General features: G+C 39.1%; 1 protein-coding gene across 9 annotated transcripts in view; it reads left to right on the forward strand.

The window, feature by feature from the left end:
* The window catches only part of LOC129727512 (synaptic vesicular amine transporter), an 86223-nt gene that overhangs the window by 60754 nt on the left and 13165 nt on the right, over nt 1–12304 (forward strand). For all 9 annotated transcript variants that reach the window (XM_055685404.1, XM_055685406.1, XM_055685407.1 and 6 more), the window contains 3 exons: nt 8866–9015; nt 9099–9237; nt 9312–9370. In XM_055685404.1, coding sequence (XP_055541379.1) covers nt 8866–9015; nt 9099–9237; nt 9312–9370 — 348 coding nt within the window. The remainder of the gene's footprint in view (nt 1–8865; nt 9016–9098; nt 9238–9311; nt 9371–12304) is intronic.

The raw sequence follows: 12304 nt of genomic DNA on the forward strand, positions 1-12304 counted from the left end.
TAAACGCTAACAAAAGTTTGAGGTCGCGTTTTTCAAGGATTAATACCTTCACCAATTCATCATACCGATTACTCATACACGCAATCGAAACTAAGCCTCTCTATCAATGAAATCTATTGCACTAACCTTGATTGTTATTTTCAATTTTATTTTATTGGAAAACACAAAGTAATTAAATTTTACCTGATGATTATTAATATTGATATTTTTCCTGATCATTTAATGCCTTGCTCAGACTACGCCGGATATCACCTGATATCGCTTGATGATATCAGATATCACCTCGAACGTTCACATTAGAGTGAGCTGATATGATTTGACATTTGCTTTAGTAATTGAAAAGAGAAGAAAACAAAAACAGGTCAAAGCTAAAACAAGACAACAAGAGCAATGGTATTAGGATAGAGATGTCAGTGAGTTGGCTCGCACCAACGCGAACTCTCATATGCAATTGACAACATGTGCGGGATGAAAATAGCAAAAATATTTCCTTCCTTTTTTCTCGCATGCAACGCGAAGTGCGAAATTTGTAGGGTTGCGTCAAATGTCTGTTGGCCGTGTTGCCAACTGCTTGAATTGTGTTTATTATTGGTTTTCGAACATGATATCAGCGATAGCATGTAGCCGAGGTGATATCCGTTGACAGCTCGATTGTATGGGATATCAGGTAATATGGATGGTGATATGGCCAAGATAGCACGAATCGCCTGATATCAGGTGATATGCGGTGTAGTGTGAACGGGGTATAAGGCTGTTTTCTGAAAAAAATGGTTGAAATATCTGTGTCAAACCATAAGTTCTTTCCTCCAAAAACTTCCACATGTTTAATTTAGTTCCATTTGCTTAATTAGTTCCCGAGTTATGCATAAATTAGTATTTGATAGTATAGGAGCCCTTCCTTCCAGAAGGGGGAAACCCCCTAAAAATAATTCTCGGTCCCAAAACCTTTACATGCTAAATTTAGATCCATTTACATGATAAGTTCTTGGGTTGTGCCGAAACTTTTGTTTTTTTTTTGTATGGGAGCCCTCCCTTCTAGAGGAGAGAGGGGTGTCGAGCCTCTATGAAAATATGTTTTTGTCTCTAAAACTCCCACATGCCAAATTTGGCTCTATTTGTTTAATTATTTCTCGATTTGTGCAGTAATTTGTGTTTCTTTTGTATGACACCCCTCTCTTCCAGAGAAGGGAGGGATATCAAACCACTATGTTATAATTTATTACCGTTAAAAACCTCTGCTTGCCAAATCTGGTTCCATTTGCTTGATTATTTCTAGAGTTAGGCAGAAATTTGTGTTTTATTTGTATGATAGCCCTCCCTTGCAGAGAAGGGAAAACTGTCAAACTATCACAGAAATATTTGTTGCTCCTAAAAACCTCAAATTGGGTTTGTTTTGCTTGATGGAAACCCTACCTTCTAGAGGAGGGAGACCTTTGCCGCCCCTAAAATGCCCTATATATAAAATTCCACGACGATCGGTACAGTAGTTTCCATGCCAGACAGATTGCCGCATTAGCATAACACACTTATGAAGTATTTCGTCACATTTCACATCTTATATGGCCATTATCACTTCAAATACAACATCAATATTCTGAGAACGCACAGAACCGAAATACCCCTATTGGATTGTACAGGGATAGGCAAAATTTTGATGAAATTTGACATGCTGTAGCATTGCCAAATATGATTCAATTTTAATGATTCTAACACCATTAAACTAAAAAATTTTTAAGTTTCATTTTCTGATTACAAATGTGGTCTAAGTCACCGGATGTAGGAAATATTCTTAAGTTCCGGTAGGTATGTCAAACCTGCTATTTTTTGGCTGAACAAGGTAATAGGTTACCTAATAAAAATGCTTATTTGCATCATTGACATAGATGACAAAACTATTTCAGAAGCGAATGGTTCATCAAGATCCGGAATCAGCCAAGAACCCATCGGGAAATGGCTATTTCCCATCCGAAAGTCCCCAGAGGAACCTGTAGTATGGGACATTAACATTTTTGCATCAAAATATAACGTATGACATCTCTATTTTCCGGATTTTTCATCAGGAATCTTTCAAAAGACATATTTCTGGATATAGGCTGCATTGGCCACTTCCGGAACAACTCGGATGCCCCGAAGGAACCCATAGTGGGAGAATTTACATTTCTGCTTCAAAATTAAGGGTGATTTTTTAAGAATTTGGTTTTTCTACAAAACTGTAAACTACAAAACTGTATGAAATCTCTATTTGAGCCGATAAATTGGTTTATGCCATTTACTTTTTAAGGATAATTTCATTCAAATGTTGGCCACGTCCAATTTCGGGTCACTTTTTCGAGCATTTCGCTAGTATCTCGCGAATAACGCGTGTAATGTTGTCTTCCAAGGCTGGAATTGTTGTTGGCTTATCCGCATAGACGGGAGACTTAACGTAGCCCCACAAAATATAATCTAGCGGTCTTAAATCGCATGATCTAGGCGGCCAATTCACCGGTCCATTTCGTGAGACGAATTGCTCACCGAACTCATTCCGCAATATGTCGATATGTCGTTGATTCGCGCGATGTGTGGCACGTTGCTCCGTCTTGCTGAAACCACATGTCAACAAGACCCAGCTCTTCCATTTCCGGCAAAAAAATTAGAAATCATCGCGCGATAGTGAGCGCCATTGACCGTAACGTTGCGATTTTGATCATCTTTGAAGAAGTACGGACCAATGATGCCTTCAGCGTGTAAATCGTACCAAACCGTGCATTTTTCTGGGTGCATTGGCGATTCTTGTATTGCCTCTGGTTGCTCTTCGAGCCAAGTTCGGCAATTTCGCTTATTAACATACCCATTTAACCAGAAATGAGCTTCGTCACTGAACACAATTTTTCGATAAAAAGTGGATTTTCGGCAATTGTTCTAAGGCCCATTCACCAAAAATTCGACGCTGTGGCAAGTCGTTCGGCTTCAATTCTTGTACAAGCTGTATTTTGTAAGGCTTTACACCAAGATCCTTCCGTAAAATCTTCCATGTAGTCGAATAACACAAGCCCAATTGCTGCGAACGGCGTCGAATTGACATTTCACGGTCTTTCACTACACTGGCTGATACGGCAGCAAAATTTTCTTCTGTACGCACTCTATGTATACGTGTTGGTGGGTTTATGTCCAACAGAGTAAAACTGGTTTGAAATTTCGTCACAATAGCTTGAATAGCTTGCTCAGTAGGTCGATTATGACGACCATAAAATAATCGTAATGCGTGAAGAACTTTTTTCACAGAGCACGAATTTTGGTAATAAAATTCGATTATATATATATTATATTGTCAAATCTGAATACACGAAAAACCAAATAGCAAAAAAATCACCCTTTATAAAATGCGCACCTCTATCTCCAGCATTTTTCATCAGGAATCATCCAAAAGATATATGTGAATGTCCCTTACTACAGGTTCCTCTGGGGACTTCCGGATGGGAAATAGCCATTTCTCGATGAGTTCTTGGCCGATTCCGGACCTCTGGACTCCATCTTGTTTCTGGAAACACCAATAATTAGATTTGACCACCCTGAACAGTTCGCCAGAAACCAGAAGTGGCCATCACATAAAAAAGGCGAATGGGATTGCTAGCTGGTCTCTGAGAATCATCACGATTTCTTAGATAACACTGATCGACAAAAGAGAAAAATATGCGGCCCTTAAGCTCAACACAGTTGCCTAAGAAAGAATATAGCTTTTTAACCATTCCAATTAATTTTAAAGCCCCTAGAAGTATACGTCAGAGTGTCGCATAGTAATTGCTCGCTGGGTTCGTCGTTTCAACGCTACGAGAAAACTCATTCAAGTCTCTGAAAAAGTTTTCTGTTCTAGGGCAGCGGTTCTCAACCTGGGGTACGCGTACCCCTGGGGGTACTTGAAAGCCTTCAGGGGGTACGTGAAAAAAAAACCACTAATGGCGGACAAAGCAATTTTTTCTAAAATACTTCATTTGTTTTTCAATCTTGCTCTTAAAACATGACTGTAGCAATCAAACAAACCATAGTTCAATTTAAAACCAGAACAAGACTCCCACAACAAGATCTACAACTACTCTCTCCCACTCTACGAAAACATTTCAAGCCAGGGGGTACAATCCATATGAAAAATATCGCCAAGGGGTACGCGGACAAAAAAAGGTTGAGAACCGCTGTTCTAGGGGCATCAAAATTCATAGAAATGGTTAGGAAGCTAGAATCTTTCAGTTTTTCCAGTTTGAGCTGTGTTTACCAGTGTAATCAAATTTGGGCTAGCCATTTAGGGCTGATTTCCAGAAATCGCAAATCGCCATTAATGAGTTCAAGATGGTGCGGGGGTCATCCCAGTTCCGAAAAAACCTATATTTATTTATTTAAAAATTTAACAGCTGGCAATACATATTGAGTGGAATTAGAGCCACTCTAAAGTCGTGTACAGTAAAACCTTTTTTACGTCACTTTTGAAAAAGAATTGAGCATGACCATTCATGCTTAGTTGTCCTATACAATGAAAACTGAATAGAAGACATGTGGATTTTTTACACAAAAATGTTTGTTGGTGTCCAAGGTACACGACCGAGAAGAAGTGAAGGTTTTCTGATTACTAAAAATTGTGCATAAATTTACAAAACTAAGTAAAAACTTAAAAAAAATCGTGATTTTTAATGTTTAAATCGCCTTTCCTCCAGCTAAACGTTTTTTCTTGTCCAAGGATTTAGTTTGAGTAATTTGTGTGGAATCCACATATTACGGGTGACAACTGAAAGCTGTTGAAAAACATCTGATGTACTAGAATAAAAACTGATTTATTGCGCTCAATGATACAATGATACGGCTGTTCGACGAAGCTTTGTCAGGATGCCGGAACAAGTGCGTTGTACGGTATTCACGTCGACTTTTCGGATGCATCTCTTGATTCTACAAATTGTTGTTTTTGTACACAAAGGATCCCAAAATCCCGAAGAAATCTTCGATTGACCGACCCTGAAATAAATTCGTTGGGCTGCGTATTTGGGGTATAAATGGAGTTGAGTGGTTGTTCAAAATAGGTTGTGTTTTTTTGACGTAATGTGATGATTTATCTGGCCAAATTACATGCTTTTCATCAGTATGGTGTTTTTGAAGAAATGGAATCAAAATTTTGTTTAAACATTCGTTCTGGTATACTTCTTGATATATAGCCACTAGGCAAAACCATGGTTTTGACAAAAATGGAAAATGTTTTTGTGCAATGCTCTAACCAGTTCTTAACTACCTTCCTGAGAACAGAACTGAAGCTTTATGTTACGACGCTATTATGAACAGAACTGGGCATGCATAAACACTACAAAAATAACTGGTATGAAGAGGAGACAGAATGCTTAAATATAAATATTCTCATTTATCTCCAAGCGTGTTTATTGCAGGATATGAGCACCTCGAAAAAAATCCAAATTTTTAGTTGTCATCCGTTAGTCTAATCACACTGTCAACCAGTGCAAAAAAACAGCTAAAAGATGTTGTGTAGAAACATTGTAGCTTTTGATCCATTCTTGTTAATTGTGCGTCAAAAGACCGCAGAGTAATTGCTCGCAGGGTTCATCGCTTCTACGTTTGTTTACGGGAAACCTCATTTAACTCTCTTAAAAAATTTATCTTTGCTAGGGGTATCAAAGTTCACAGGAAAAAAGCTTGTGTAAAGCTGTGTAACCAATGTTCTTTTATTGACCCTGTTAAAAGGAAAATGAAAAGAAAAAATGAAATTGTATTGAACATTTAATAAATGTTTGAATGTAGTAATATTTACCAGGTAAATAAACTGTTTGATTGTTTCAAAAATAACTCATCTCATCGCTATTAGCAACGTTTTGGCGAGTGGTAGAAATGTAATAACTACTTCAATCGAATAATTTTGGAGCGCTAATTAGTGCCACATGGGAGTTGCAACAGTGACACCGGCGAGTTTGCTTGACGAGGAAACGGTGGAAAAATTAAGACATTTGCGAACGTTCGTGTGAACGAAAAATGAACACTAAGAAGAAAAGCACGAATTTAAATATGTATACGCTTTTTGCGTAGTTATTATTACTATTAGCAAAGTTTTGGTGAGAGGCATAAAAATAATAACTACTTAATTAGAATAATTTATAGGTGCTGAAAAGTGTAATTGGTGGTCAATAGTGACATCGGCAAAATTGTTAGATTTATCGTCATTTCGGATTACCATTTACCGATGAAACGGGATAATTCCAGTTGTCTTATTAGTTCTTTACACACACTGCAAGCAAATCACAAATATTACAACACACGCCACCAGCACACACACAACTATCTTTAAGCAGCGGCCAAACGGCTGGGAGGGAACGCACAAGAACCAGACAGTATCAATAACAATTCTGGACATGTTCAACAGTGCTACAGTCATGTCTGTAGGACGGTGTTTCACACACAGACAGGCGATCTAAAATGTAGCGCTGTGGAAGGTGATCTCCAATTAGCATTGCGATTTGCGGATCCTCTATTGGCCCGGCCACTATGGAAGGCAGAGATATATTTGAAATCGCCGTCTGCAGCGCTGCGACTTACCGCAACTCTGCTTGCTGCTAGTCGATCCAATTTGCAGTGAATTATCCTCTTGCTACAGTGATCGGATAGACAATGAAGACTTAATTTCAGTATGCTAGCTTTTATACGAATACTCAGAGTTATAAACAGCAATAATAACAACGATTCGTTTATAAAGCTTAGTCGTTTGCACACTTTAGTGTCGGCTGTAATGGGGGAAGAACAGAGTGGTTGGTTGTTTAGTTTGATTTAGACTGAGACTGAGAGTTTTGTCGATTTTTGGCCTTGGTTCATAGCTCCGATTAATCGAAATATGCGTTCAACAATTCTCTAATTGTTACAATAGTATAATAGTTAGCATCACGAGATCGCATTTATTCGCGTTTTGATGGACGCATAGCTAATTTTCCAATCGATTGCGTTAGAATGAAAAAAATTCGTTGGAAATTGATCGAATTTTAAGCATCATAAAAAGGATAGGATCGACGCTCTCGATAGTTTTACGTCAGAACTGATCTAAACTATGTTCAGAAAATGTTTCGGAATCTATTGTGATATGTCCGAGTAGGGGAACTGCTCCATTATTAATCTCATTAAGCCGATATTCACGAAGAATGCACGGATTAAACACCAAATTTTCACTAAATCATTGAACAAATAAACTAAATATGCTTACGTACTCTTATGGAATCGATTAGCATTGTATATTTAGTAAAATTAGCTAGATTTATCCTGAATTTTGTAAAACAAAACCATTTTTCACAACGCTTCCATATCCATCTCAAAACTTGAATCACTGCTCAATTATTTAACTCACGACGCCCCCATATTCATCACACTGTTATTCAAGAATGACACACATTATCATAAATGAACGTAGCCGCAGCCCGTCGTAGTAAGTTACCTAGATATCCGCTGAAGTTGTTTACGTCTAAAATTGGTAACCTAGGTAACCACTACAGTGCTGTAGATTTATGTCAATTATGTCGGAATAATTCAACATTTAAAGTATGATTTCTTCGTATTAACAGGAACTGATTTGGCAACTCTTGATTTTCTTCAACGCAGTGAAAACAGATGAAAATACATACAGTTGAAATTTAGGAATTGTAGAAATTCATCTCATATATTTCTGCTAATTCAAGCTTGTTTTAGGAGATTTGAGGTGGGCATTTCAAAGATTGAAGTATTCTTAGTGTAGTGAGTGATTTTGTTCAGTGATTAAAATAAAAAGTGGTCCGCTAATGATGAAAAAAAAAAATTGGTTGGCTGCTGAACGAGTCCCGTTGTAGCCGTATAGAACGATGCGCGGATTTTGTTTTTTGAGGTAGGTGAATGAATTAAATGAGTTTTCGAGTGCAGATGCCCAACTATAATATCAAATTTAGTGCTTTGAAGTGAGTTTTTGAGGATTATACTCTATGAGGAATCTAGAATGAACTAAGAAGAATCCATTTCATGGATTATCAGATTGGTTTAAGCAGAAAATATGCGTTTTTTCCTGTTTTCAATTGTGTTTGCATGCTGAATGAGATGAATATACGGGCTGAGATGAATAATGGAGCAGTTCCCCTATCTGATGTATACCGCAGTTCTCACTGGTCGACAAAATGAAAAAAGTGCATTCCAAAAGCTCAAACCGGAATAAAATGAAAGATTATAGCTATTCAACCATTCCTATGAATTTCGGTGCCCCAAGCCATTACCAAAATGTGTCAACTTACGTAAAAGCGTTGGATAGAAATTGCTCGCCGGGTTCGTCGCTCGTTGTATTCACGAGAAAACTCATTTAGGTGTCTGAAAAAAAAAACAGTAATGGTTAGGGATACCAAAATTCACAGGAATCGCCAATTATTATTCCCTGGAGAAGTTTCGTTGTGCGTCCTTCTGGCCAGTTTTATTGATAAGAGGACTTATTTTTGTTAAGATAAAGTCACACAAAGGTATTATAGAATTCAGCGTAAAGGAAGGGTCGAACGGCCTGATTCTACTGATATTCGAACCCACGACCATCCGCTTGACAAAGCGGACACTGTAACCATGCGACTACGCAGTTCCAGCTAGACAACCCTTATGAAGCAGCTGAATCGGAATACTAGAAATAACTTTTATTAAACATTTTTGCTAGACGTCTGTTGTGAATTTTGTTTTTTAATATTCCAACAGCTGTTTATTTTGTTGATAGACCTCTGTCATGACAAAAAAATCATAAACTTTTTTTGTGTGACTACGACAAGTTTCTGCTCTTAACTCCAAAATGATTTTTGACCGTAAAAATTTGCACCAACAGTAAAAAATTATCCTACTCTGTTCTTTTTCTTTCAGTGCCAATCATTCCCGAATTTCTGTACGACATCAGGCATCCAGATGCACCACTAGCTAGTTTTCCTAAGACCCCTCCGACGACGTTGAGCCCTTGCGAAAAGGAAACTACAACACCGTACAATGGCATCGACATTACCACACCCGGCTATGGTAAGTCTGTGAACTCAGTTGCCGCCAAAAATTACTTCAATGTCAATCATTAAATGAATTGAAAAATTTCAACCTCCCCACAGATAACGCCAGCTGGTATGCCGAACGGGAAGAGCGACACAAGGAACTGGTCGAGGAGACTGTCGAGGTCGGTTTGATGTTCGCATCAAAAGCCTTCGTTCAGTTGTTGGCTAATCCTATTGTTGGTCCACTAACTCATAAGTAAGTTTAGGATTTATCGTGCGCTGGTAAAAGTTTTCGCCACTAAAAGATTGTATTTTGTTTTGTTCTTTCAGGATAGGTTATAGCATCCCCATGTTTGCTGGATTCGTGATTATGTTCATTTCGACTATAAGTAAGTAAAAAATCGAACGATATAATTTTACAATGTAAACAGGGGAGTAAGAGTGGCTAGACGCTAATTCAAAAATAAGCATGAATTGTTTACTTGCTTTTTACTTCAGGCAACATCAGTGCTATTTATCAAACTTTCATCTATTCTGTAAAATAGCAATTTCCAGAAGCATATATAATTACGCATTAAATTGTACTGAGGAATTCAAATTCAGTTTTCATAATTCTGTCGAGTAAAAAAGGTGATAAACTGATTATATTTTTAAACCAACCTCAGAGTACTGCAAGTCACGAATCAATTTTCATACTCTTTATCACCAGAAGCTAAAAATAGCTGCCTAGCGTTCAATCATCACAACAGGATAAAATGATTAATGATTTTATTCTGTTATATTTGGAATTACTGATTCAGCGAATCGTGTCCACGATCGATTAGAATTAAATTCTCTCCATAAAATTTCCACGCAACAATGTCATTATTGTCATTATCAATGTCAATGTCATTATCATAATTTTTGGTCCACACTCGACTCTAATCTAAATTTTAGAAAAAAAGCGTTGAAAGGTCGTTCTGTTTTCTTTCTTCAGTATAAATTCTAGAAATTGATATAAACTTCATGTTGTAACTGGTCGGCCGAATCGCTCCCCGATGATAAGCGGGTGGCTTAAATGCGCCACTCTCCTAAGAGAGACCACCCGCCGAGATGTGATTGCCCAGCCTGAGACCTTCCAAGGGGAGGTTCTTTTTATCCCGATTCGGGAAGGGAAGCTGTCCGCTGACCTTACAATGACTCGCTATACTCCGCAACCGAAGCGCGTCGGATGACTTGCCTACGCTGCAAACCTAGTGCCCTTAAACGCGGTACTTGATACCGCAGAAACAAACCAGTAGAGGGTTAATTCTCATCACTGGCCCAATCCAGTCTCGCAGACTCCATCTGATCCGTGCTGATTCGGGAACTTTTCTGGACTGAGTTCGGAGTCAGCCACCCCAGCAAAAGAACAAAAAAAGAAGAACGGAAAACTAATCGTACTCCCGAACCAGCGGAAACCCCTAACTCATCTACCAGGACAGTGAATCCCCTCTACATAGAAACAGCCGATTCCTGCTGTCCAACTACATGTAGTTCATTTCAAACTGCGAGGTTGATATTTTTCGTTTCACTAACGTCTTGACATTTATTGTATAGTGGTTTTACAATTAGTTTGGTACTATTCTCACTAGGCCTAGTTTTATCTAAATCATCTTTCCCCTATCCTTTTCCCATTCAAATTCTAACTCTTCTAAGTGTGCTATTAAAGGAGTACGGGTGCGGTGGCGGTAATATTCACCGGCGGTTGCGTAGGGTCGCGGCCCTAGCTTAGTCGCATGCGCATGGACAATATATATATAAATTTGCGTACTCACTCATAGCCGGTCTTACATGAGGGTTTACCATGTCGTAGCCGCCATGTCTGCTTACTGCTGCTCTGCGGCTTCACTTGTTGCTCCGCTTTACGCGGGTGCTCCTTTACCGAACTCCTTTCGGTACGCTACCAGCGCCACGCTGGGTCAAAAACGGGGGTTGTCACTCTGTCGTCTCGCCTATTGTCTCCTCGGTTGTCTGCTCTGCTGTCTGGCAGCGCACAGCGTGCGCTTCGATCACTAGACGGGTGAGATCATCAAGGGTAGTGGTGCCGATTATTGGTCCTTCGGCCTGTTCCGTACAGGCATAAACGTTTGACGATGCTCGTGTTGCATAGGAATGCTGCTGGTGCTGACGGAAGTGTAGTGGATGATGACTAGCAGCGATACTGTTGGGGGAAAAAAAACGTGGCTCGCACGTGCCGTTTTATAATCTACCACCCTCGGCAAGAATCTGGCTCTTACCTCCTTGCTCCCTTTGCACACTTTCTCCTATTTCGCACATGCACTGATTTGCCTAGCTATTTACCGGGAAAAGGCTATCTAAGGAAAAGAACACTGTCTTTAATACATTCATTAGGGGATACCACTGGTTTAAAAACCACCTGTCTTAGTACACGCGCGGAACTCTAAACTGCAGGTTGATCCTGCCTCTTGCACTTGTCAGCTAAGAATGAAAGATCAGGCATTGGGATCCCTCAGATCAACCGTCCACGGTAACTTCGTTACCGGAACCTGTCTCGCGAGGATCATTGCCCACGCTAAAAGCCCGAAGGTTGCAGTTTCGGCAAAGTCATCTTCTTCTAGCGTGCATCTTCCACCCAGCATCCAGTATCCCATCCCTGAGGATAGAGAGAAAAAGGAAACTCTCCCAGTGACGCAATAGGTCAATAGACTTATTCGGCTGGGTCAATCTACTCTTCGACCGCCAGCGATGCATGCAAAGCAACGTAAGCGAACGTAAGGGAACTCATTGCTCTGGTCAAATGTTATGCCAATTACTACTTTTTGAGCCTGTTGCGGTAATCTCAACAGCAGATTATTTTTAAAAAAATATTGAAGCGTATAAATTATAAAATTAACACTAGCATGCATTTTGAGTAATGCAAACTAAATTAAATAAGAAAACATCTGTGATCAACTTTACCATTAGTAAGATTAATATTTGAAAATAAATAGTTCCAAGGTGCTCGTTACAATGTGATCGATTTATGCGAAAATGAAGTTTAAATTCGCAGCAAATATTATCAGATTTATTCTAATGAAAAAGTCAAAACCTTGGTGCTACATTCCGATTCGGAACACAACCTTCTGTTTATTATACACAGACTTCGCAGCTAACTGTTGAGTGTACAGGACAATTGTGGGGCTAGCGCTACGATCCTATTGACACTAACAGTCTTTCCCGAGCCGAGACTCGAACCTACGACGACTGGCTTGTTAGGCCAGCATCGTACCTCGAGACCAACTGGGAGGGTTTATTCTTATATAAACTGTCAAAAACTTTAAAAAAGATTTAAAACTTCAAAA

The sequence above is a fragment of the Wyeomyia smithii genome, chromosome 3 (genome assembly GCF_029784165.1).
Source record: "Wyeomyia smithii strain HCP4-BCI-WySm-NY-G18 chromosome 3, ASM2978416v1, whole genome shotgun sequence".
NCBI classification, from domain to species: Eukaryota; Metazoa; Arthropoda; class Insecta; order Diptera; family Culicidae; genus Wyeomyia; species Wyeomyia smithii.